General features: G+C 39.3%; 1 protein-coding gene across 16 annotated transcripts in view; it reads left to right on the forward strand.

The window, feature by feature from the left end:
- GRIP1 (glutamate receptor interacting protein 1) overlaps nucleotides 1-26,985 on the forward strand; it is a gene marked incomplete at both ends in the record, with an annotated part of 674,847 nt that overhangs the window by 603,319 nt on the left and 44,543 nt on the right. For all 16 annotated transcript variants that reach the window (XM_084256509.1, XM_084256515.1, XM_084256502.1 and 13 more), the window contains 3 exons: nucleotides 4,556-4,636; nucleotides 15,903-15,972; nucleotides 16,688-16,833. In XM_084256509.1, coding sequence (XP_084112635.1) covers nucleotides 4,556-4,636; nucleotides 15,903-15,972; nucleotides 16,688-16,833 — 297 coding nt within the window. The remainder of the gene's footprint in view (nucleotides 1-4,555; nucleotides 4,637-15,902; nucleotides 15,973-16,687; nucleotides 16,834-26,985) is intronic.

The raw sequence follows: 26,985 nt of genomic DNA on the forward strand, positions 1-26,985 counted from the left end.
AATGAAAGCTTCGGGCAGAAAAAGTAGACCAATTGAAAAGAAGAAAGCCTTTGTTTACCCAAATGTGTTTTTAATTATAGTATTAACAAAGATAAAGAAAAACCACAGAAGCACAAAGCAACCACATGGGAGTGTGACAAAATAAGCATTCTGTTTACTTATTCAAAACATTGTTTCTCCAAATATTGGGTCTTTTTCCTCTTAGGACTGTTTCTTTAAGAAACCCCAAATTAAATATGTCCTTGATTTAATAACCAAATAACTGTAAAGGGAAAATAATATCAAATATAAAATAAATCATGTTGGCATTTAAGGATTAAAATGATGCCACAGTTTGAGAAGAAATTCATTTGTTGATATTTGTTCACCATTATGAATATTGCAAATCTTATGTAGTCAAGTGTGATCCATTGCTGTTTTCCAAGAAGTGATAACATCTCCCCCAATGTCATTAATAATTTTAATCTTGGTCAAGTTTCCCTGCATTAATATTTAATAAAAGCAAAATGTTGCTATAGTAACTCCTCTAAAGCAGTGTTACTCCAGCCTTTATGATTCAAAGTCCTCCATGTATAATAGCATCACGGGCAAGTCGTTACACATGTATGTGGATACATACATGCCAGCGTACAATATGCTCCCTGCCTTTTCACAGGCTTTTTCTTTAAACAGATAACCCTGAAGCGATTATACATGTAGTGAGTTCCCAAAATAGAGAGGTGTTTGTTCCTCTCCAACTTTTCATGAATTTACTTATGAACCACTTATGTGCTTTATCTGGAGTAATCTAATTCCTGCTACCACCCAAGAACTTTTGTGTGTTTCTAGCATACAGACTGAGGGGCACCCGGGACCCCGAACTTGCACTTGCTATAAATAGGTTCTGCCATCCCCCACAAAAAGACATAGCATTCTCTTGGTGTGTAAGATGTTCAATAGAAAAGAACTTTAATAGATTAGTGTGCATAAATAGAAGAGAAGAAAAAGGATATAGTTTTCCCATGAAAGACCCAAAGTTACCCATTCCCTTTTGGATAAATTCCCAACCAAACAGGGTTGACCCAAAATGGGACTTCCAGGGCCCAATAGGTTGCTACAAGTCCAAGTCACCTTCTGGAGGGGAACCATAGGAAAGGGACAGAAGAGGCCAGGCAAATCTAGAAGAGCAGAATCAAAGTATAAGCCTCTCTCCGGGTCTCTCACTCCTGTCTCTTCCAAGTCTCTCCTTTTATGTTCCCCAAGTCCCTGGTGCAAGGCCAGAAGCAAATGCGGCTTCTTCACATGTCTCTCTGCTCCATGTGCCTCCTCGGTGTTCCCTACCAAGTCCTTTTTGGCTTCCACTTGCTACTCAGCTCCACCCTTCTTTAAGTGGCTCTGAGAACATGGAACCTCCTCTTTTTAGATTACATTGTCACACTACCCCATTCCTCTATTGAGTTCATGTTTGTCAGAGATCTTTCAGTAGCAAGCAACAGAAATGCACTCACGCCAGTTTAGACAGAAAAAGGGCATTTACTGGAAGAAAGCGCAAAGCCTTTAGGTGTTTCACAGCCCTTAAGGACAGGAAATGTTGGTATCCCCAGGAAGGACTAGAAGCCATACCAAGGAATAGCAAGGCCAAACCCAGGCTCTCTCCAGGACCTTGTGCTCTCTCCTCATTTACTGTTGTTTCTTTATTCCTCTCTGTAGACTGGCTGGTGGTGCATATGCCCTCTCTGCCGCCAGTCTACATGCTAATAACAAATTTTTAAACTACTACTTAGGGGGTGGGAACCTCTCATGAGAGGAACAGAAAATGTGGGGTACTCAGAAGAGAGATAAAGCATGGATTTGAGAAATATTTTGCAAGTAAATACTTTTTGCATCACAAGAAATGGCATATAAAAGCGTACCAACAAAGTATTGTTTTTTTCTGATCTTGTTTTTCATATTCTACCCCAGTAGATCAAAATTAGCCATTCCTTTTAAAATATATTGGGATAAAATACTGTTATCTACCTCAAATTCCACTGGGAAATGGGAAGGATAAAATTTCTTAAAGAATAAATAAACCGATAAATAGATATCGGCTCTTCCTGGCATATCAGGTTAGTTAAGGAAACCAGTGAAGCCAAAGTTATCAACCCATAATCTGTGATGCTCACCTGCCACCTGACAAAACAGGTGAGTGAGTCAAGAGTGACAGGAAGTTGGAGAAGGATGCAGATTCCTTTTGCTCTCCTGAGAAATGAGTGAAGAATGGTATGAAAGGCTGGGCCAGAGATTTGCCTGTCCACAGCAGTACCAGCTGAGACAAGGCAGTTTGAGTGTCCTTGTTCAAGGATGGCTTTCTAAAAGTTTGGAGGGCCTAGGGAAATGTTTTTTTGTATGTGTTCTCAAGTTTCACAATTTATGGCCAATCTTCTGAGTTGGAGGATCCAGTTCTCGCTTGTAAAATGTTTACTGCCTAAATTCCTGATGGGAAAGTACCTAAATTCCTGATGCCTAATTTCCTGATAGGAAAGTACAAAAGACCAAGAAGAGCAAGTTAAGCCAAACAAGGAAGGGTGTACTTGAGCCCTGTTTCCAGGAGGCCAATCCCAGCCTTCACCTCTGCTTTGCAGAGACTCAAAATGTGCTAGATGTGTGATTAACAAATTGAACTTGGTGCCTGAGGGCCTGATAAATCTGCCTAGTCACAGCCTCTGTGTGCAGCTTGGGGAGCTAGCCTTGAGCAAACTCAAGCAGTGAAAATGGACTAACTAGGCTATCCCACAATCCTTCCCTTATGCTAATGTTTTTCTTTGCTTCTTGCCTCCCCTCCCTACCCCTTTCCAAAACTTTCCAGAAAGGATTATAGTCATTAGCAGCTCAGAGTGAATAGATATTATCTCTTCAGGAGGACATTTTCATTTTAACCTTATCTTTAATTGAAGGTCTCCTGGATTGTTAAAGGAATTTTAAGAATATATTTAAGAATATTCCTCCCTTCCTCAAATACTAGTCAGGCCCTGGTGAGATAATTATCATTAGTTCTGTTCAGGGTTGAGATTAGACCAATTCATATTGATTTCTTCTCTGTTGCTACCATACTGGCTAATTTTTATACTGGTTGGCCAATATCTTTACTACATCCCAGCACCTCCTGCCCCCTTGCTTCTCCCTGGAATGTCCTAGAGCTCCCCAGGATCCAGAAACTAAAAGGTATTTCTTGGTGTAGTTGGGGCCTCCTCGATCCCTGTGTTCCAACTCTTTGATTGGCATCTACTCTGATCACTTGTGGCCAGTAACGTTTTGGTTGTGAAATATTTTGCCTATCACTCCTGTTTCTACCTCTTTGAATGGACTTTTCGATGTTTACAAGTTAAGACATCTCTTACATTCCCCTACCCCCAATCAACAGCCATCATACCAAACTGAAATTTCTCCTGAAATCTACTCCCCCAGCTATCTTTAAACAAAATATTAAAGGTAAATAAATAAATCACTGAACAGTAAAAATGGAAAATAATGTTTGGGGAAAATAAAAAGGAATAAAACAGATACTAGGCAAAACTGAGGGATTCCCAGAGACCCCAAACTATTAAAGGGAAAAATTCATCTTGGCCATCTAAGAGTTCATGCCCACCCATGCACACAAAAGCAAAATAATCAAACTCTAGGATGTCCCCCAATTTTTAACCTGAGAAAGGTTGAAAAAGACTAAAGAGAGGAGGTGGAGAGAGGATTTCAAAATAGCCACACCCAATCAGACTTCAGTATGAAGTCTGTGGGTAAGCTTTTGGCCAACCAGGCAGGGCCCAAAGCAGAGCAGCTAAGGTCCAAAAGTGGAATCGCCAGAACAAATCCAAGGTACCTTCCCATCAGAAAATACAAGAGCTGAGCAGGGCCCAAAGGGCTGGGAAGGAAAAAAGAAAACCAAAATTCTAAATGTCCCACCCAAGCTGAATCCACCACAAGGTCAAGATGGCTGCCTCCATAATCTCTCAGGAGAGTAGATTCAGGCAGCCTTACCAAAGCAGAATTAAGACACTGGAAACCCCACAGGAACGGAAGACCCCTTCTGAATGTCCTCCAGCTCTGTCTTTTAAAATGTACCCCAGGTTCCAACCACCCGTTGGTTCCAGCTGGCCTCACTGAAGATATTAAGCTTAGAACAGCAAGACTTAACAGTTCTCTTACATTGCCAGACCTACAGTTCTTAAACTCCAGTATGGCTAGAATTGGAGACCATGCTTAAAATGCATATTTCTAGGCGTCACTTTTAGAAATTCCATATATCCAGCATGACTCTGGAATCTATTTTTAACTTGCACCCCAGGTAAGTTTTATGAAGATGTTGCCAGAATCACACATCAGAAATACTCAAGTCAAAGGTTGCTATGAATTATGCACAATGGTCCTTGGGTAAGACATGTATTCTTCACAGCAGCCTCCTTCATCAGAATTTTAGAGTAACTTCAGTTACTATAGCTTACAATAAAGGAATATAAGTCCTCCTGATGGTTTTTGTTAATTGGTGTTCCAATTTTCCTGGTCTTCTACAAACACATTCTTTTTTGTTTTGAAATTATAGAGTCTGTCATCCCAAGTAGTGGAACATTTCATGTAAAACTCCCTAAGAAGCACAACGTGGAACTGGGAATAACCATAAGCTGTAAGTAGAAATAATTTCCTTTAAAATGTGCAATTTTTAAAAGACATTAGAAAATTGTATTGTCAAATGATTTATAGGTTTAACATGTTTTAAATGTCATTGCCAAGTTTCTATCTAATGATACAATAATGTGGAGCTGGTCATACCTCCAGTTTTACTAGCTTTGTGAATGTGACAAGTTACCTAAACTCTCTCCATTCTTAAGTTTTTCATCTGTAAAATGGAAATAAGGCTATGTACTGAATATCCCTATTTTGTCTGTTATTTATTGTATTAAATGTCATATTTATATGCCTAATATAATCGTTAGCAAGTAGTAAGTTAGTACTAAATAAATACGTGTATCACACCCTCCCCATGAGCATAAAAACACATTTAGGTTCTCTGTATTTTACTATATATGGATTAAATTTTCACAGTAATTAACTAACAAAAATTTCATTTATTTACTTTTAAGACTGTCTTCTCATCCATCCATTCTTCTTCTTTTTGCAAGAGAATAATATCTATCATTTGAGTAAATTCCTGAATTTCTGCACAGGACAGGTGTCTGGGTAACCAAACCAAAAAGAAAAGCAGAGCATAAAAGTGTGTGTTTAAGTTCCTCCTTTCCTCGGGCTCTAGATTTATAACTGCTTTGGTAAAATTTGAAAATTTCAGCCCCGGTGGAGTTTTATAGAATGGAAATTGAGGTTTTTGTGCTTTTAATATTCATAAACTTAGTTCATCCATAAATGCCCCAAGATAAGAAAGTAAATGATTACTGTATGAAAACCAAAGGAGATGTAAAGGCAATGCCTGGACCAAGGCGTGGTGCCTTCAAGAAAGAATGATGAGGGCCTCCCCTGGTGGCACAGCGGTTGTGCTCTGGGCTGCAAAGCTGACCACAGCCTCTGAAGCGCCAGTTCAATCCCCAGCCACTGGCAAGGGTCCCACATGGCACACAGACCTCTCCTGCTGCGCCTGCTGCTCCCCTCAGCAGTTATTTCATCGGTCTTCCTATTCTGTTCCCCGCTCTGGCTCTGGTGAATTCTCTCACCCTTTGCACTTCTGACTGTACCCAGTGCTTGTATAAATAAATAAATCTTTAAAAAAAAAAAGTGATGCAACTACATAAAAGTGCCCTAGTGCACTCAGTCAGAGAGATTTTTGTCAATGTCTAAAGCAAAAATAAAAAGTTCTCAACTGGGCAATATGAAAAGGGGTTGTCCAATTCTACTTTGCCGATATAACACTGAAAGTGAAATTTTATTTATAACCAATAAATCACACATATCTAGTGCTGCACTAAAAACAGTGGTGCTATAATACAGAATAAATGTTAAGAAAAGAAGCCTTATGTATGAGAGAGCCTGCTTCTCCACCCCATCCCAATCCAAACATGGTCTAGTGGGACAAAAGTATAACCAGTGTACCTGATGTGCCTCTGGATAGTAAGTGGAAAGAAGAAATGGAGTTTGGAGCTCCAGACATGTTTGAGGTGCAACTAAAATCTTTTATGTCATTAATCAGGTCACTTAGCCTCTCCATTTGTTCATTAGGAAGGAGTGTTGATGTGCCACTAGTCTGTCAACATATGTGGTTACTGAGATTAAGGGGGAGCACATCAGAACTACTACTCTACAAATATTTGGGGCTCAAGGTGACATCTGGAACCCTGTGTAATGTTAAGACTGCTTTCATTTATTCTGTTTATTCAATGTCTTCAGAAGTGGCTGTGAAGGTGGTCACTCTGGGTGTTGTGCAGTGCACAACCTCTCCACTGTACACAAAGGCCCTGCCACCCATGCCCATCTTTCATTCAGTAAATATACTGAGTGCCCACTGTGCCTAACCCGATATTTAGTACACCCTGTCCTCAGAGGCAGTCACTGCAAGTGCACATTCTGAAGATACTTCTCAGAAGCTTCTATTGCCACACATTTTGCCACTCTGGTATTTTATTCTCAAATTTAATTAGGAATGATTTTTTTTTCTTTTTTTATATAATACATTGATGTGTAAAAATAAGGATACATAAACTATGATTTAACTATAAAGGAGAGTATCCATTGAAAAGCTAATCTTGTGATACAGTCCTTTATGTGTGTGATTGTTTTATTTATTTATTTATTTTAAATTTTATTTATTTTTTATTTTATATATTTTTACATCATTTTTCATTTTTATACAATGTATCCATTTTCATCTTGATTCTAGTCCCCATACAATTCCCACCCCCTGTTTTGAGCCTACTCCCTCCTCCCCTCCCCCTGTAGTGTGTCTCTGGTCCCAAATGCCCAAATTTCCTGGTCCCAAATGCCCAAAAATAGATGACTGGATCAAGAAGATGTGGTACATATACACAATGAAATGTGCGGTTTGCAGCAACATCATGAAGTTGGAAGGGATCATGATCAGAGAAATAAACCAGAAAGAAAAAGAAAAATTCCAGATGGTCCCACTCATAGCAGAAATTTAGGTACAGTCCTTTTTTAAAATCAGTTCTATGTGCAGTTTATTGGAGGTATAGTCATGTACACACACTACAAATTATTTTACTCATATGAAAGCATTTAAAATCATGATGCATGATGGTATTACATATGTACTATTTTAAAGCTGATTTTAAAACCAATCATGGAAACTACCCTAAAATCCCCATAAGGGTGGCCTGAATTTTACCAAGCCATAAGCTAAAGCTACTCATGGAAGCTAAAAGCATCATGCTCTACCTGGATGGAGAAATGATTCATAAGCTAGTTAGTCCTTCTAGAACTACAGCTCCATTTATATAACTAATTACCATACTGAGTCTGTATCTCCTTGTGTAAAATAATCATATTTTGAGCAAGGAAGAAAGGAGGGAGAGAAGAATTTGTAACTAACTGTGACCAAGGGGCACCCAGAGACCCCAAATTATGAAGACGTACCTGTTCTAAAAATGTTCAGCCAACTCCATGCACAAAAAAACTAAGAAAATAGATTCCTGTTGTGAAAGATCTTTAGTTGGTGTGAAAGCTCAAAGGGCAGAGAGAGGAGAGAGGGAGAGAGAGAGAAGAGAAGAAAGAATTTCAAATGACCAACTCCTGATCAAGTCCAAAACTTATCCATTCCATTGTGGGCAAATACGAAGCCAAACAGGCGTGGCCTCTAGCAGGGTCGGTAAGGCCAAAATCTTGCCACAAGTCTTAAGTCACCTTCTAGCAGGGAGCCACAAGAAAAGGGTTAGGCAGGTCCCAGAAAGCTGGGACAGAAGGAAAGGCCCGAAATTCAAAACATAGACTATAATTCACCATAAAGTTAAGGTAATGGCTGCTGTCGTCGCTGCCAAAATGCTCAAATCCCAGGAGCAGCTTCTCCACATGTCTCTTAGCCACGTGTCTTCCTTCTAAGTCTCTCCTCCAAGTATCTCCCTTACTGTGGTCTACCTCAATGTATGTGTCCACCTGGCTCCTAGTTAACCCCCATTCTACATGGCATGCTGGGAATTGTAGTCCAATGTGGCTGCATGTAAGTGGGGATGGGGAAAATGGCTCCCTTTCACTGAAGTGGAAGGAAGCTGAGGTGAGGGGGCAAGGGAGGGAAGGGAGGATCCTAAACCATATTCATTGCTATGAAATCACAAAATTCACATATAAGGTGCTTATTTAACCTCTATAAGGAGTCCGTATACTTGTACATTAATCTACTTACCAGTGTGCTCGCAGGAAATGAACCTACTAGAGAGATGATGAATATCTGAGGGAGATGATGACTATAGATCTGTACGCATATATGACTATAGATCTTTACACATATCTATATGACTATATATCTTCATGCCATAGCATGAACTGAGGAAGCATGAACTTGGAAAATGATCAAGACCCATTCAGACCCACTCCCTCACTCCCTGCATCTTACTAACCCCAACTTTACATCTAGAAATTGGTATAATTAATATACCTTCCTTGTAGCATCATTGAGAAGATTAAATGAGTTATTAGATGTACAGTGCCTGAAGCACACTGTGAACCTTAATAAATGATGATTGTTACTTATTTTTACACATAGATCCTCATGGACTCTTTTAAGCAAGTTGTACCCCACGAAACTTAGTGCTTACTATAATTGTACTGCTTAGCCTGGAAATCAAGAGACTTTTCTCAAACACACACTGGTCCTGTTGGTAAAACTGAGTCACTGCAAATTGCTATTGATTGCTATCTCTCACTACCTTTTTGCAAAGTCTCCTTTCTGTCTTCACCTTCTGAAAACTCTGAGTGGTAAAACAGGTCTCCATCCCTGGACACACACCACCAGAGTCTTCACCCTTGGCTTATGGTTCACTCTTCACACCTAATTGACTGAGAAATGAGTCCCTTTGATTTTGGATGTGGTGAGCAGTTTCAAACTAATCTTCTTAAGTTCCTGATGAGGCATTCATAGCACATTAGCATGAGCCATCACTTTTATTGGTGCTATTGCTATAATATGAAGTAATTTATTACATCAAATAAATTGGAACGACCCCGCAGGATGATGCAGTTGGGATTGGGAGCAAAAACCTCAGCCACTCCAGAGCCAGAGCACAAGCCTCCAAGGCAGCCCTCCTGCCCTTCAACACAGAGAAACTGGTTGTCCCTGTCACACTCACTTGTCAGGGAAGCCCTTTTGATGTCCATTTTTTCTCTTGTAGTTTTATTACAGGAATTTGTATCTACTTTGTATCAGACATGGCACTAAGCAATTTATGTGTTTTCTCATTTAATCTTCAAAGCTGAGCTGTGACAGCTCTGCCGGTTGTGCAGAGAGGAAAGTCAGGCTCAGCGGGAAAACCTGCCCAAAGATCCTGAGCTGATAAAAGTCTAAACGGGGATTCCAGCCCATTCTGTTGACGTACCATTGACTGTACTGTCACACAACACTCTTCCCTGTCACTGTCTGATGGATGAACCTTTCCAGATCCTATAGCAGAAAAGCAAAAGACAGCAGGTTGTGAGTGCAGTTAATTTGTTGACATTCCTTTTTGGTTGTGACTGAATTGTTTGCAGAAACAAAGCCTTGCTTTATTTTTTTATATAAAAATCATAAAGCAGCCTCTATGACAAGCACAACAAATCTGTCATTTTCCCCCCTAAGTCTTAAGCATATTTAGAAGCAAATGGTTCATGGGGGGGGGGGGGGGTTTCCTAACTTTGCAATAAAAACTCTACTTACTGCTCCATTTGAAAGTGAATAACTAGTTTTATTTGTCAGGTATTATTATATATACTTATATGGTTGAAATTAAAACTGAGTGAGAGAGATTCTCCAAAGTAGCTTTGCTTCTTCATGAGGCTCTTTAAACAAAGCACCTTGACTAGCAAAGTAAGAGTTTCATGAATCACTAGAGAGTTTAGAGTATTATTGGAATACTTTTTTGGTACACATTTTACTAGCCTCCCTTCAAAAGATTTCACCCACCTTCAAATACAGAAAAAGGTTTCTCAGCAAAGAATAGAGACCATCATTTTCTAAATCTTCTTCAAAAAGAACTGGTTTCAGGATGCAAGGGTTCCAAAGATGCAAGAGAAAAATGCTCAAAATTAACTGAGGCTTATTAAAAATTGTAAGAGTTTATTTGAGCAAAATTCTCAATGGGGCAATGACACCACAGGAGTAGTTAGAAGCAATCCACAACCAAGAGTCAGAGGAAAGGCTTATTTTTTAAAAAGGCAGAAGTAAAGAAAGAAAATTATTTGGTAGGCTATAGCTTAAAGTCTAGCTGGCTATTTGTAATTAGTAGCTTTAATATTTTGATTTGGTAACCTTGAGGCATTTACAGACTTAGATGTTGGTTTGCTTATTAGACTGTGAGGGCCTTCAAACCACCTCAGTCTAATGGCCTCCTTATTGAATTAATTAAACAAGTAAAAGAACCTTTGGGTTCCTGGAGTCTGTGGGAAGGAAATGACCTAGATCTGTGTAACAACTGTAGAAAGCAAACAATCTAGCAGGTCGGAATTGCTGAGATGATTTAACATAATGAGAGGAGATTTACATAACCTGGGAAGTCTGAGTAGTTGAATTCATGACAAACATGAGAAACTTAGCAAACAGACATCAAGACAACAGATAAGTACAGGGAAAATAAATCCAGCAGAAAAGGCAAGCAATATGACTTGTCTGCAAATACTGTTGACATAGTCACACTGAAGTAAATGCCAAATATTGATCCTATGAAATTTATGACAGAGCATATTGGAATAATTGGGGGAGGGGGGGAGAAATGTGGATAAACATGCTGATGGCATAGAAGTGGAAATGAACTAACTTATCTTTCATAATAGAAAGTAACACTGAAAATTAAGTAGTAATATAGAAACAGCCAAAAGCTACTTCGGGAGAAACAGAGAATGGAAGACTACTCTTGGAGAAAGTTTTTTTCAAAAAAATAGTTTCTGATCCCTCTCCCTCCTCCTCCCCTGCAGGATATCTCTGGTTTATAATTGTCTGTTTTTGTTGTGCCGTGTATTATTATTTTTGATCAGAGGGAGGGAGGGAAGAGCACATGGGACTGTGGTGATGGTGCATGGGTGAATTGATGAAGGAAATTTCTATGGGGCCTACACTGGGGTAGGGGTGAGGGGAAGAAATATTGTTTAAAAATGAACAATGATGTAAAATATATTTTAAAAAAGGTAGTCTCTTGCAAACATAATCATGTATGAATATGGATTTGTTCACTTACTCTTTTTTAGTTTTCAATAGTGTAATGTAGAGAGTTGTGTTAAGGAGTCAAGTGTGCCTGCAGTGATGTTTGATTTGTATTGATCCAGAAATGATCTCCAGAGTTAGTCACTAGCTTAAGGTCAAAGTGAACATCATAACCACATTATCCATGCTGCTTTTTATTATAATTTAATATTGGGTATGTTCTTGTAAGTTCATCCTCATTGTGCAGGAAAAAATTTACTTTTTTACCAAGTTTTCCAAAGACAGAACAGATCTCAGAACTTAAGGAGTTAAACATTCTTGCAGTGAACTAGGTAACTTCAAAATGATAAGTCCATTCCAGAAGAAAAACAGCTGGAAATTAAGTTCATTCACTTGAAATTACTTTACAGTAATCAAAACGTTCAAAACCTCAGGTGTCAGGAGCCCATAGTTCAGAGCCTTTCTGATAAACTATTAGAAAAATCTTGGAGACTAGAAACAAGATAGTTTGTGAAATGTATGCTTCCCACAATTAGAAGATTCTTATTGGATGGTGTTATATTTCTTAAAGGTTCAAATGTGTTACAAATCAGAGAACAAAAAAAAAATGTAAGCACATGTAACTTGATAAAAATGAAAAGCAAATTTTAAAAAGCATGTGAGAATCAAGACTGTTTGCCAATGGTTTACATGAAAAATGCCAATTATTGAAATGTTATTGTACAATTATTGTCAATGAGTACTTATGATTTGGGTTAAAATCTCCAGTGAGGGTCTCCTTTGGTGGCGCAGGCGGTTGAGCGCTGCACTGTGAAGCTATCCACAGCCTCTGCAGTGCCGGTTCAATCCCCGCCGGCCGGCGAGGGTCCCACATGGTGCTGCAGACCTCTCCTGTAAGTGCCCGCTGCTCCCCTCAGCAGTAGTTCATCAGTCTGCCTGTTCTGCTCCCTGCTCTGTCTCTGGTGAATCCTCTCACCCTCCCGCGCATCTGGCCTGTATCCTGGTTCTTGTATAAATAAATAAATAAATAAATAAATAAATAAATAAATAAATAAATAAATAAATCTTTAAAATAAATAAATAAATAAAATTTCCAGTGACATCATGTGGCTGGATTGCAAAAGAGCTATGAAAGACATGACAGTGATGAGTTCTGAAAAAAACTTGTAGACAGCTCAAAACATGCAGCTCTAGTAGCAACAAAAACAATTGACATTGAAGAAACAGTGAAGAGTTTGAATTAAAATTCCTTTATGAAATATGAGTGGGGAAAGAACAAATTTTTAAATTTAAAAAATTTAAATTTAATATATAATACTATAATGGCATTTTGCTTCATTGTTCTTTCTCTTTTTCCAGGCTTTCAGTTCTGGACTCTTAACCAGTATATATTGAGATTTCAAGTAGTTGTGATAGTTCTTTTTCAGAACTGAGTTACCTGTTGTTGCCCTCTTTCCTAAGCCATACCCTTGATCCATGTAGTATAACCTTCCCTCAATCTGAAGGGTTAGTATCTTTCCCAGTTGGAATCATTTTGCAGAAAAGTGAAATCTGTTTCATGCCTAATGACACCATGAGATTTCACCAGCCCTGCCCCCTTTTTACCCAGCTTCTCTGGGATTTTACACCAGTGCCCAGAACAGAAGTACCTTACTCACAGTTGGTGTTCAGTAAATATGGGTTAAATAGAAAACCCAAATAAGAGACCAGGAAAAAGGCTAATTGTAATAAAGAAAAAAATCAAAATCAACAAGCAACTATAAACCAGAGACACACTGGGGTCAGGGGGCAGGGAGAGTAAAGAAGAGGGATTAGGGTCAAAATAAGGGGGGTGCAATTGTATGGAGAATATAACCAAAATAAAAATGCATACATTGTGCAAAAATGAAAAATTATGTAAGAATTATATAAAATAAAATATATATTTAAAAAATAAGGGTTAAAGGACTGATTCTGTGGAGAACACCAATCACATTCCAAATGCTGGGTGAGTGCTAGAGTATTCTCATTCAAAGGATGCCAGTCTCAGAAGCCTCTAGGGGTGAGGAGTCTGCTGCCATCAGCCCAGTGAGGATGGTGGCAAAGAGGAGATTGAACGCTCCATCAAAAGCAGGGGATGGGGAAGTGAGTCCAATGTTGTTTCGTAATTGTAATAACAACAAAGCCCTTATGTAGTGCATCCTGCGGGCACCCATCCAGTTTTACATTGAACAATTCTCCTCATCCTCACAAAAAAAACCGCTATGAAATCATCACTGTTAATAGTCTTCATGACTATTCTCACCACCACAGATGAGAAAACAGGCACCTGGAGACTGTGAGCGCAGACACATGCCTGCTCAGTGGTAGGGGAGGATTTTGAACCGTATCATTGTGCTGCTGAGTCTGGCTCTCAAGTATGATCTGTATCACCTCTAACTCCTGTGTGAAATATGCAAAATGTGGGCAACAAATGAGATTTTTAAAGCACTACAAGCCAAACAAAGCAAGCCTAGTAATGGGAATTAAAACATGGTACAAGGAAGCATAGGCTATACTAAGCCCACACCCAAGCAAGCATCATCTAATTTAGGGTGCCTGGGGGATGTGGTAGTGGCAAAATCAGGCACTCATGTAGGTTGGCACCACCTCTGGGTTCAACGTCATCACTCCGGGTCATCCATCCTAATGAAGAAGTAGAGAGAGGGCCTCCCCAGTGGTGCAGCAGGTTGAGTGCAGGGGTGTGAAGCTGTCTGCATCCTCTGCAGCGCAGGTTCAAAACTGGCCCCCGAGAATCCCACATGGCACAGCAGACCTCTCCTGTTGCGCCCTCTGCTCCCCTCAGCAGTGTATTTTGGTCCTTCTGCCTGTTCTGCTCCCTGCTGTATCTCTGATTAATCCTCTCATCCTCCTGTGCCTCTACCTGTACCCCAGCTATTGTATAAAAATAAATAAATCTTTAAAAAAAAAGTAGAGAGAGAAGATACAAGTTAATGAATGTGATAATGGCCTCTATATGTCTGCAGACTATAAAAAGCTTTTTAAAACTTTCCACAAAACTGTGGGTTTGTCCAAGAGGTCATATCTGTTGTAAAGATATAAAAGATGGGTTTGATGCATTTTGTTGCCTCTGCTATTGTTTTAGACCATTCCAGAGGAACACAGATTATTTAAAAACCAATGCAACAGTGGGTGCTCTGTGATGGTTACTAAAACATGGCAAACATTCATTGTGTAAACTCATTGGCAGATGCCAGAAAAGTTGTTCTCACTGGTAATAAGAAAGTTTTTATTTCTGTGCCCTATGCCCAGAGCAATTTGCCATTCTGAAATATGACATGAGTAAAAATGCTAAATGTCTACATTTCTCCAGAGGAATTATTTCAGATCATTGAGTAGAGGTTTAAATTATGTATTAATTGTAGTGAGTAGGGTGTTTTGCATTCTTCGCTAGCAGCTAAGAATAATGATTGAATGAAGTCCCATTGATGTTTACTGTGGACTAATTTAGACTGTGAGTAAGGTATTGGTATGTGTGTTTGCTTTTTCTTTCAGTGTTGTGGTGCAATAGTAAACCATCTGTTCTTGTGCATAAACATTTTCCTGGGATTCAGATGGGATTATGGGATATGTTATGGTTATATGATTATTATAGGGTGATCAGACTGTTTATAATAAAATCTTACTTTAGGGGCCTTTTAATGATATTTGAAAAAAGAATCACTCTAGGCTTCAGGTTGGCAAAACATCTCCTCCTGGAGGTAAATTATTTTTCACAAATATTGGTATGGTTGATTTTAAGTATCAAACTCCTAAATTAACTGTAAGCTTTCCACACTCCTAAATTAATTGTAGGCTTTCCATTTATTACTCATTACTAATTGGTTTTCATTCTCATCATATGGAAATATTCCTCAGAAAAATTATAAAACCCAAAATTGCTAATAGTCTTATAAATAAATAAAAGTTACCTATACCTATATGGAATATTGATATGTATAAAACTATAATTTAGCAGCACCAAATACCCACTACTGTCAATAAAATAAAATTGTCACCCTCCAAAATATTTCAGAGCATTCTAGGTATGAACTTGTGAACAAAATTTAAAGATTTACCTTGCATCTAGCAAAAGATTTCGTTGTGGAAAAAAACCTGTAAATCAGTGATTCTCATTCACTTTCCTGTGCAGTACAGTTGAATGGCAAGACATAGTGCCATAAACAGTAGTGTCCCCTCACTGAGAAGGAGTGAAGGCAGAGGTGAGTTGGGGACCACATACGAGGACCACTCAGGGGAGCCCTATTTAGCTTTTAATACTCTCCTATTGGATTAGCCACACCTCACCTCCCTCTTGATAATCACTGATTAAAATAGACTGAAACCTGATAGGAAGAACTGCAATTGCAAATTTAAAATGACTTTGCTTTAGTTTTTAAGTTTATAAAATATTTATGCAAACATTTTTATATTAAGAAAAATACATTGTGTACATTTTCTAATTCGTTTCCTACCCCTCTTTGCTATAATACACTTTTAATGTACTTGCATTAATAGTGTCTATAAAATAGGGAAAATGAATAGTGGTGGATATAAAAATGTGATTTTTCAATCATCACTGTTACAGCACCATCCAGTAGAAAACCAGGAGACCCCCTTGTCATCTCAGATATCAAGAAAGGCAGTGTGGCACACAGGTAAGGAAAATGATTTTCCTGGTTTGTTCTAAGGCATTTCTTAAACAGAAATGACCCCTCTAAGGTTCATGATGGGTAAAACTTTCATCAGATCTGCAGTGGTCACAGACCATGTTAGAGTCTCACTGACCACTTTTCAGATAAGGAGCATCAGATCCACCTCTTTCTCCCTGTTCATCCAGTGTGAGTTTCCACGTGCAGATTGTAAGATCAGTGATGACAAGTCTTGGCCCTCCACCAAGCCCATACCCCTTAGGCTTCCCTACCTCTCTCACCTATCTCCTAGTATCTGGACTGCCCAAGATTAAAAATGGTTCAATGATGTAGGGAAGCAGGACACCTGGTTTCTGTAGAGAAGTTTATATAAGGGCTGTGGTTAAACATAAGCATAAGGATGCCTGATCTCTGTAGATCCTGGCCCTTGACAGCCTTCAAGGAAACTTAGACTTTGTGAGAGAGGCTTATATGGATGTCCTAGTTATATTGAAGAAAGCATAAAAAATTATGTTTTAATACTCTGCAACTTAATGTCATCACAGCAATCCAAAGTAAGACTTCCAAAAAGGGGGGGTTGTCAGTAAAATGCAATTTAAAAGCAATTGAAGAACCTCTCTTTCTCTAAAGACTACAATAATGCTACAGAATGCTTAATGCCTCTTAATGGCCTGGTTAAGTGATCATCATTAGTCATGTCTTGCTATGCTTTTGCTAACAGAACTGGAACTCTGGAACTTGGGGATAAACTACTTGCAATTGATAACATCCGACTGGACAACTGCTCCATGGAAGATGCAGTTCAGATCCTCCAACAGTGTGAAGACCTGGTGAAGCTCAAAATCCGCAAAGATGAAGATAATTCAGGTATTGCTAGGCTCCTTAGTTAAGACTGATTTCTCTAACTGCCCATCTGTCACAAAAGATATTAGACCTTGAAATTTTGCATACAACAGCTGCATAGTTACATTGCAGTGGTGTTTCACATAGTTAAAAGAGTATTTAAATTGTATGTTGAGAGTGTAGTGTGAATTTTAAGTGATGGTGCTTTTAAAGGATATAATTAACATATTTTCATGATATAAACATTATTATAACTTCAAAAGTTGAAAGCAAGATCATCACCCAATAACACCCTAATAGAATTCATCATTTTCCAGTTGATTGCATAATTATAACCACGATGCATGCTACATTTTTTACTTAGCTTTATAAACACTTAGTCCATTTACAAGTCCTTTATATCTACTGTTTTTATTCACTGTCATTTATGTACCATTCTTCTCTTAGATTGCTTTCAATTGTTTCATCATTTTAGCTAGTAAAGTCATGGATATCTTGAAGCCAGGATATCTTTATTCAACTTTCTGTTTCTTTTTTAATTATTTTCTTAGGAACTATTCCTAAAAGTAGGATTGCTAAGTCACAGTTAAAAGGAAATTTTTGACTCCTGGTGAGTCACATATCATATTGCTTTTCTAAAAGGGCTGTATCCATTTTGTGCCCCCAGCAATGTGTGAATCCAGCAGTGCGGGGCTTGTCAAACTTCAGTAGGTCTCAGAATCACCTGAGGAGTCTTTCGTACCCAGTTTCTGGGCACTACCCGCAGCCAGACCTGAGATTCTGCGTTTCTCACAAGCATCCTAGTGATGCTGCTGTGGTCCAAAGGCTACACTCTGAGCCACCTGTAAAGGCCAGGACTGGGCACAGTGCAGGTTTTCTGATCCCATGCAGACCAGGTAAAGGAGGAGTCAGAGTCCTTAGTGGGTTTTTGCAGGTCTTTTATTGGGGTTCACCAGGCATATAGCAGGCAGGGGTGCTGGGGGGCTGGGAGGCTGGCAGTCCTCCCAGCCCCCAGCAAATCCTCACTCTATCTGGGCTCTCTGGCCTTCTCTGCTTCTGCTGCTGCTTCTCTTTCGGCTTCTGCTGCTGCTTCTTTCGGCTTCTACTTCTGCTGCTGCTGGTGTCCCCGTGACGCCGCCCTTAAAAGCACAGTCTTAGCTCAGCTGAATCCCATCTACCTATGCCCACACCCTATTCCAGGTGCCCGCCATCAGGCATGCATTCAGGACAAGAATCCATCATCTATCCTGATGGCGGAAGGGCAGAAAAGCCTGATATTTTCTTTACCCTACACCACCTTACCTGGTGGTGATATGACAGAGCTAACTGAGGAAAAGTCCATTCACTGAAGAATCAGCTGATCATAGGAGGGTCCTTGTATTCAAAACAAATGTTGAATTAAAATGCTGCCAGTCTTATGGGTGAAGCTAAGACCTGTCCTATAAATACCATTCTGTTGCTTATAGTTACAAGTCTTTTTACTTGTTTGTTTGTGTAACCTTCACCCAAAATATACAGCTTATGATTTCCAGTTTTCCTTCTTTTTAATTTATTTATATATATTTCACATCATTGTTCATTTTTAAACTCACCTGTTCACCATCACCACAGTCCCCTGTGCTACTCCCTCTCTCCCTCTGATCCCTCCCCCTCGCCTGCAGGGTATCTCTGGTTTATAATTTTCTGTTGGTTTTTGTTGTGTTGTGTTGTGTTTTGAATTGTTATCATTTTTCCCCTGATGTCTTGTTTGGTCCCCCTACATTCCTTCTAGAATTTAAAGTAATCTGAATACTTACTCCATCTAGATCTTTATTATCACCAATGTTTTCAAGTTTACCTTATGTAATTAACAGCAGATGTTTGCTTAATAACACCCCCTTTATTGTATCTTTCCAAAGCATTTAATTTTGTTTTCATAGGGCTACTATCCTGTATTTCATAGGATATATAAGATTCATTAAATTGCGTAGTTACAGTAACTAGTACAACTGGCATAAACAGCTTGGGAATAAACATAATTGACCCTAGATTTTTTTTTTAAATAATAAATTTTATTTTTATATTCCCCCATACAACTGCACATGCCCCATTCTGACCCCAATCCCTCCCCTCCCGGCCCCCACCCCCCAAAAAGTGTCTCTGGTTCATAGTTTTTTGTTGATTTTGATTTTCACTTTCTTATAGTTATTCATTTTCCTGATCCCTTATTTAAGTTTTCTAGATTCCTGCTATGAGTGAGACCATCCGGTATTTTTCTTTTTCTTTTTGGCTTATTTCGCTGAGCATGATCCCTTCCAGCGCCATCCATGTTGCTGCAAATTGCATGTGTTTATCTTTTTTGAATGCTGAGTAATATTCCATGGTATATATGTACCACATCTTCTTGATCCAGTCATCTATTTTTGGGCATTTGGGCTGTTTCCAAAGCTTAGCTATTGTAAATAGTGCTGCTATAAACATAGGGGTGCAGGTGTTCTTTGGAATTGATGTTTCTCTGTCCTTTGGTTGACCCTAGATTTTTATAGCGCAAGTGGTAGCAAGAGCAGACGTGCATAGGGAGAGAGAAATCTCTTAATCTGGAGCTTTCCATGGCATTGGTCAGTATATTTTACAAAGAGGATGGAAAGCCACAGTTAATCCAACTAATTGGTTAATTGGATACTGCTTAAGAGAGCTATTACTATGATTTCATCCCAGCCAATAACAAGTTATTGTCAATGTTCTGGAATCTCCTGTAATCACAACTTCTAAATCTGGAGTTCATGGTTATGTCAGGCCACGTGTTTATGATTCCTAATCAAAGTCAAAACAAGTCAGTGGTTACATTCAGCAGTACAGCTGGTAAGGATGATTATATCCAAATGTATTTTATAACCAGTGTTTAAAATAAGCATAGGTTTGTACTCACTGTTATTTCCCGAGTAATTGATTTTCTGTACCAATATTTGCATTCCTCCCCTTACAAGCATGCTTTAATCGCACCTTCTTTGGGGGATTTATTTTAAGAGAGGGATAAAGTCTCCAACACCAGTTTGGGTTCTGTACTAATGAAGAGGCAAAGCCCTGTGGAGAAACCCTTTTTGCATGATTTCCCAAGCTAAGCAGCTCTCAGCTATCTTCCTTGCAGAGTGAAAAAAAGTCAAGGCAGAGATGAATATGTATGGTGCTCGTGGTGGCTATGTTCCCAATTCCAAAGCTAAGCTGTACAACTCTTCAGAAGAGTTTTAGAAAGAATTGAAAACTTAGGAGAGCTAGATCTGACTTTCAGTTAGTTGCTGCTTTTCTTTACCTCATTTTCCCCCTTGATACCTTTCCCCAACATTCCTATGCCTATTATTTTGGTCATTATCATGCTGGTTAAGTTGTGTGTGTGTGTGTGTGTGTTTAATTTTAAAAGAGGTTCTGTGTTTTTTTCTCATCTTAAATTCTTCTATTGAAAAGTATACACATACCCAAAATAAAACTAACTATAGATGGGAGGGACATATTTACTCAAACCAAGTTTTCTCAGATTGATACATACATATACGTATACATATATTTCTTCAGACTTGTTGTTATTAAAGAATGACTACATGACAATTATCTTCTGATTGTTTGCAAGAACTTGAGTGGTCTTAGTATCTTCTTCTCCCATGAGGATATAAATATAATTTGAATAGCTGAAATCTTTTTTTTATTTTGTATTTACAGTTTATTTTTTATTCTTTTTTTAAGATTTATTTTTTATATTCCCCATATCATTGCACCCCCCTTATTTTGACCCCAATCCCTCCTCTCCCCACCCCCCCATAGTGTGTCTCTGGTTTATAGTTGCTTGTTGATTTTGATTTTTTCTTTCTTATAGTTATTCTTTTTCCTGGTCCCTTATTTAGATTTTCTAGATTCCTGCTATGAGTGAGACCATCCGGTATTTTTCTTTTTCTTTCTGGCTTATTTCGCTGAGCATGATCCCTTCCAGCTCCACCCATGTTGCTGCAAATTGCATGAGTTTATCTTTTTTGATTGCTGAGTAATATTCCATGGTGTATATGTACCACATCTTCTTGATCCAGTCATCTATTTTTGGGCATTTGGGTTGCTTCCAAAGCTTAGCTATTGTAAATAGTGCTGCTATAAACATAGGGGTGCAGGTGCACTTTTGAATTAATGTTTCTGTGTCATTTGGGTAAATACTTAGGAGTAGAATAGCTGGATCATATGGAATCTCTATAGTAGGTTGAGGAATCTCCACACAGCTTTCCATAGTGGTCAGAGCAGTTTGCACTCCCACCAGCAGTAAAGGAGAGTTCCTTTTTCTCCACATCCTCGCCAACATTTGTTGTTGCTAGTTTTTTTAATATGTGCCATTCTCACTGGTATAAGATGGTATCTCATTGTAGTTTTGATTTGCCTTTCCCTGATTACAAGTGATGTTGAACAATTTTTCATATGCCTGTTGGCCATTTCCATTTCCTCTTTGGAGAAGTTTCTTTTTAGCTCTTCTGCCCATTTTTTGACTGGATTATTTTCTTTGTTTTTGTTGAATCTCATCACTCTTTGTAGATTTTTGTGATCAGTCCTTTGTCATTGGTGTTGTGTGCAAAAATTTTCTCCCAGTCAGTGGGTTTTCTCTTTGTTTTGGTTATTGTCTCTTTTGCTGTGCAGAAGCTCTTTAATTTGAGGTAGTCCCAGCTGTTTATCTTTGCCTTCACTATCACTGCTTTGGGTGATGTGTCTGTAAAGATGTCTTTGAGATGTATGTCATGTAGTGTTTCACCTATATTAATATTATCAAAATGGCCATCCTAACAAAAGCAATCTACAGATTCAATGCTATTCCAATAAAAATTTCAATGTCATTTCTTCAAAGAAATAGAAAAAATATTGATGAAATTCATATGGAGCCACCAAAAACCCCAAAGAGCCAAAACCCTCCTGAAAAAAAAGAAGGGAATGGAGGCATCGCACTCCCAGATTTCAAACTATATTACAAAGCCATAATAATCAAAACTGCATGGTATTGGAACAAGAACAGACACACGACCAATGGAACCAAATAGAAAACCCAGAAATAAACCCACAGATTTATGGTCAACTAATCTTTGACAAAGGAGAAAAGAATATGCACTGGAGGAAAGAAAGTTTTTCCATAAATGGTGCTGGGAAAACTGGGTCACTACATACAAAAGAATGAAACTTGACTACTATCTCACACCATGCAGAGAACTAGATTACAGAACTAGACATAAGACCTGAAACCATAAAATATAATGGATTGCAGAACTAGACATAAGACCTGAAACCATAAAATATGTACAAGTAAATATCAGTGAAATCTTTTTTCACTCAGAGCAAGTGTAGGTCAGTTCAGGATGAACTATATAATCAAAAGAGCACGTTTATTTTTTTTAATTTTCTAATAATTTTTTCAATTAAGCTAACATTAGCTTACAACACTAAATATGACTCAGAAATATAGGTTCTCATATCTTCAGATGTACATTACCACATCACAGCCACCACCAAGATACCTGTAGGTCTCCACCATACTCTTTGTGTCCTCTCCCACCTTTTCTCTCTCCCTTTCTCCTCCCCCACTGGTAACCTCAGTTTTACAAATTTCTAGGATTTGTTGGTGGTTTGGTTTGGTTTTGTCTGACTCTTTGTTTTGTTTCTCTGTGTTACACATGTAAGCAGTAGCACCTGGCATTTGTTTCTCCTTCTGACTTATTTCTCTTAGCATAATTCCCTCCAGTTCTATCCTTGTCACAAAGGCAAGTTTTCATCCTTTTCATAGCTGAGTAGTATTCCATTGTGTGTGACATCTTAATCCACTCATCTTTCCTTGAACACTTATGTTACTTCCATAACTTGGTTATTGTAAGCAGCGCTGAAATGAACAAAGGAGTGCATCTAACCCTCCAAATTAGTGTTTTTGCATTCTTTGGGCAGGAATGGGATTGCTGGATCATATGGTAGATCTAGAGAAGCCAGATCATAGGGTAGATCTAGAGATTTAGAGAACCTCCATACTGTTTTCCATAGGTGTTGGGCCAGTCTACATTCTTACCAACACATCCTCACCAACATTTGTTGTTTTGGGGCTTCTGATATGGGTGATTCCCACAGGTATAAGATGGTCTCTCACTGGGGTTCTGATTTGCATTTCCCTGATGATAAGTAATGGTGAACATTTTTTCACATGCCTGTTTGCCATCTGTATGTCCTTTGGAGAAGTGCCTATGAAGCACTTCTGCCCAGTTTTCAGTTGGGTTTTTTGAAATGACTAAGACTATTAGACTGGCATCACAACCAACAAGCTAAGAACTTGGGAAAATTACTAACTTCCCTGTGCCTCAGATTCATCTATAAATGTCCATTTAAGGTCTATTTCACATGGCTTTATAAGGATCAAATGAGGTAATATATTTAAGTATTCAGCAACAATACCTAGCACCAAGTAAGAGCCAATGAATCCTAACTATCAACAGCCAAACTGAGGTGTATTTAAAATTAATTTTAGCTTTATTTTACAGTGGCCAAATCTTTTGAAACATTTGGGGTTGTAAGCACATGCCCCACCATGCCATATTCAATAACCATTCTGCCTTCAGGAACTTTTACACTTGTCATCTTTCATTACCCAAAAACATAAAATCGAATAGAGGCAAACCTTACAATGGTGCAAGTTTCCAGGACTTATGTGTACCCAATCCCCAGATCTCCCAAAATACAAATAAATCCTCTTGCAATAAAATCTATCATTTTGCCTTGTGTGTATCTGGATCCAGTATAAATAAATGGGGAAGAGGTTGAAGATCTCCTGAATTTGGGGAAGCCTGAAGCAAATCAGAGAATTTGGGGGGAGTTGAGAGAAGAAACAGATGGAGGCTTCCAAATCTGTCCAAAATAATTTCCAAGGGTCTGCTTTGTATTGCTTCCTTTGTGCCAAATATACAGCTGCTAATGATTTGTCCTTGATTTAGAGCACCTCACTTCTAACATGTAGCATGTTTCTACGAGGCCATAAATTCAGCATTTTATCTTCACTAGCTTTAATCTGCATAAAGAAACATTTCCAGACTGCACTTTATCTCATTTGAAGCAAATCACCTTTACCCATTTCCAAATAGAGTCTAAAGCAAAGATAGCCTTAGTGCCAGTTAAATCTGCCTTCAAAGTTTTGGGCTTTCATATATTTTTCTTCAGTTCATCAATGTTAAATCAGCTAAATAACTTTCAGGCAACTTTTTCCCCCTCAAACTAACTTAAAGTAGCAGAGATGACACATTACAAGAAAATAAGAATTATCTTAACTAAGACCTATGGTAGGGGTTGTTTTGGCAAGAGGTTGTCTCAAAAAGAAACTATGATGGGTTTGTTTTTTTAAGTACTCTCTCTGTGGGCCCAATGGACGATGGTAGAGGATTGTGGGTGCCTTGGTGGTGGGTGTGGCATGATAATATACATCTAAAACGATGTGAACCTGGGGCTTCCCTGGTGGTGCAAGGGTTAAGACGCAACCTATGAGGCTGTCCGCAACCACTGCAGCATGAGTTCGATCCCCAGGCAGGGAGCTACCCACATGGTGCAGCAGACCTCTCCTGTCTCACCCACTGCTCCCCTCACCAGTGTATTTCAGTCAATCTGCTGTTCTACTCCCCACTCTGTCTCTGGTGAATCCTCTTGCCCCCTCCCCATGCCTCTGGCCTGTACCCCAGCTCTTGCATGCATGAATAAATAAATCTTTAAAACAATAAAAAAATTAAAAAATTAAAAGATGTGAACCTAAGCCTCTGAATCATGTGCAGTGTTGTAAACTGTTACCTCAATTAAAAAATAAAAATTGAAAGAAGTAATCAATCCCTAAAAAAAAAAAAAAACACTCTTCCTTTTTTTCACACTTGATCTCTCAAAGTATTGACTCTCAAAGTCTAGTAGCATCACAGTCACCCAGAGGACTTATTAAGACACAGATGCCTGGACACTGTCCCCAGAGTTTCAGATTCCTAGAGGTCTAAGATGAGCTGAAAATTGTGTCCTAACAAGTTCTCAGGGGATGCTGAAGTGACTGGTTCCAGGATTACCATGAGAAGCATTGTCACAAGCCTTGTCACAAGCAACCTACTGAGAGTCTTATAAATGATCGCTACATAAATTCAAATTCTGCTCTTAGACCCTCAGCAATTCCTTGGAACTCTGCTAGAACATTAAAATGACCACAGAGTGGGCAAGGAAGCTATCAGGGGTGTGTGTCTAAATGGTTTATTTTGTCAGGCCTGAACACCTCGAGAAAATGGAACCATACTCTGAATGAATCCCATCACTTTTAGTTGAAATGAACTTTGATTGACCTGTACATTTATGCATTCCAAAGGCTCTCTCCCAAATCCAAGCCTCCTATTTGGCCCCAGAAGCAGCTGCCATTATGGATTCAAGCCAGATAATGTTCATTTTGTTAAACAGGCAGCACTCAAGAAGCCCGAAAATAACATTGCAGATAAGTAATGCTGCAATTTTGCATCTGTTCTGCGGTCCCATTAATTTTCTTAACTAGAGCTGAGCAGAACAAACAAGTAGGCTGGCCCCCTTTCATGTCTTTCACTAATAGTTGTAAGCCTTCTGTTGTGATATAAAGGCTGCTTATAATATCATTAACATCTGTTTAAGCTCACTTTAAAACTTCCTGGTGATCCTGCGTTTTTTCCTACTAGGAAAGTTTCTGTTCTGGTTAAACACTTCAGTGGTTCCTTCCTAAGCTGCTTGAGCTGGAGCAACTCAAGGAGAGAGTGTCTTGGAGTGGTTCCACCTCCAAAGTGGTCTGAGCATAACTGGCAGTTATCACCCTCCTCCTAAACTGCAGGTCGTACAGCTGCCAGTTGGGTTAAAGCCCGAGAAGGCAGATGGAATTGAAAATGCAGCCTGAAGCTGATTCAGACACTATTGGGACTGTGAAGGGAGGATGCTCTAGGCTTGCTGGTTCCCACCATGGCAGCCCAAGTCTTTTTGTCAAACTTTGACAAGAAGCCAGATTGCGTTTTTTTTCACCTTGGAGGAGGAAACTAACCTTGATGCTGTGATAGAACAAGAAGATGACTCACAAAGTCTCTTAGAGACCACGTCCCTCAGAATCAGTCACTGCAAGCTAACTTACATCCTTTCACTCATTTGTCTGGGTCTTTACTGGTCTCCTTTGTAACAGACTTAGTTCTAGGCTTTAGAAATAAGAAGGTAAAAAAAAAAAATCTCCATTTTTCAATCTGATTCTATTTTAGTGGAAGAGATAAGTTAGAGACAATTAAAACAAAATGAAAAGTATATACTAGCGCTTACTTCTTGTTGGAGGAAAAATTCATTCTTGGGGAGCAAAGACTTTTAAATTTTATATTACAATGTTTTGTGGCCCTCTAATGTCCAGCCCTACCTGAATGACTCCTAGTCCTTCCTATTTCATTTCTCATGAGGGAGAATTTAAATATGATTTTTTTCTCCTTGGTGAGAGGGAAGAAGAAATAGAATTAAGATTAAAGTTGAGGGCCTCCCCGGTGGCGCAGCGGTTGAGCGCTGGGTTGCGAAACTGCGCGCGGCCTCTGCGGCGCCGGTTCGATCCCCGGCTGCTCCCCGGCCACCGGAGGAGGGTCCCACATGGCGCGCAGACCTCTCCTGCCGCCCGCTGCTCCCCTCAGCAGTGTACTTCGGTCCTTCTGCCTGCTCTGCTCCCCGCTCTGGCTCTGGTGAATTCTCTCACCCTCCCTCCCGCACTTCTGACTGTACCCAGTGCATGTATAAACAAAACAAACAAACAAACCAGCAAACAAATAAATAAAGCATGCCTCTATTAAAAAAAAAAATTAAAAAATAAAGTTGAGGGGCCTCCCGGATGGCGCAGCGGTTGAGCGCTGGTTGTGAAGCTGCCCGCGGCCTCTGCGGCGCCGGTTCGATCCCCGGCTGCTCCCCGGCCACTGGAGGAGGGTCCCACATGGCGTGCAGACCTCTCCTGCCGCCCGCTGCTCCCCTCAGCAGTGTACTTCGGTCCTTCTGCCTGCTCTGCTCTCCGCTCTGGCTCTGGTGAATTCTCTCACCCTCCCGCGCTTCTGACTGTACTCCGTGCTTGTATAAATAAATAAATAAATCTTTAAAAAAAAAAAATAAAGTTGAGCAACATCACAAGAATACACAGGAGCTGTGGACTCT

The sequence above is a fragment of the Talpa europaea genome (assembly GCF_964194135.1).
Source record: "Talpa europaea genome assembly, chromosome: 15".
Lineage (NCBI taxonomy): Eukaryota > Metazoa > Chordata > Mammalia > Eulipotyphla > Talpidae > Talpa > Talpa europaea.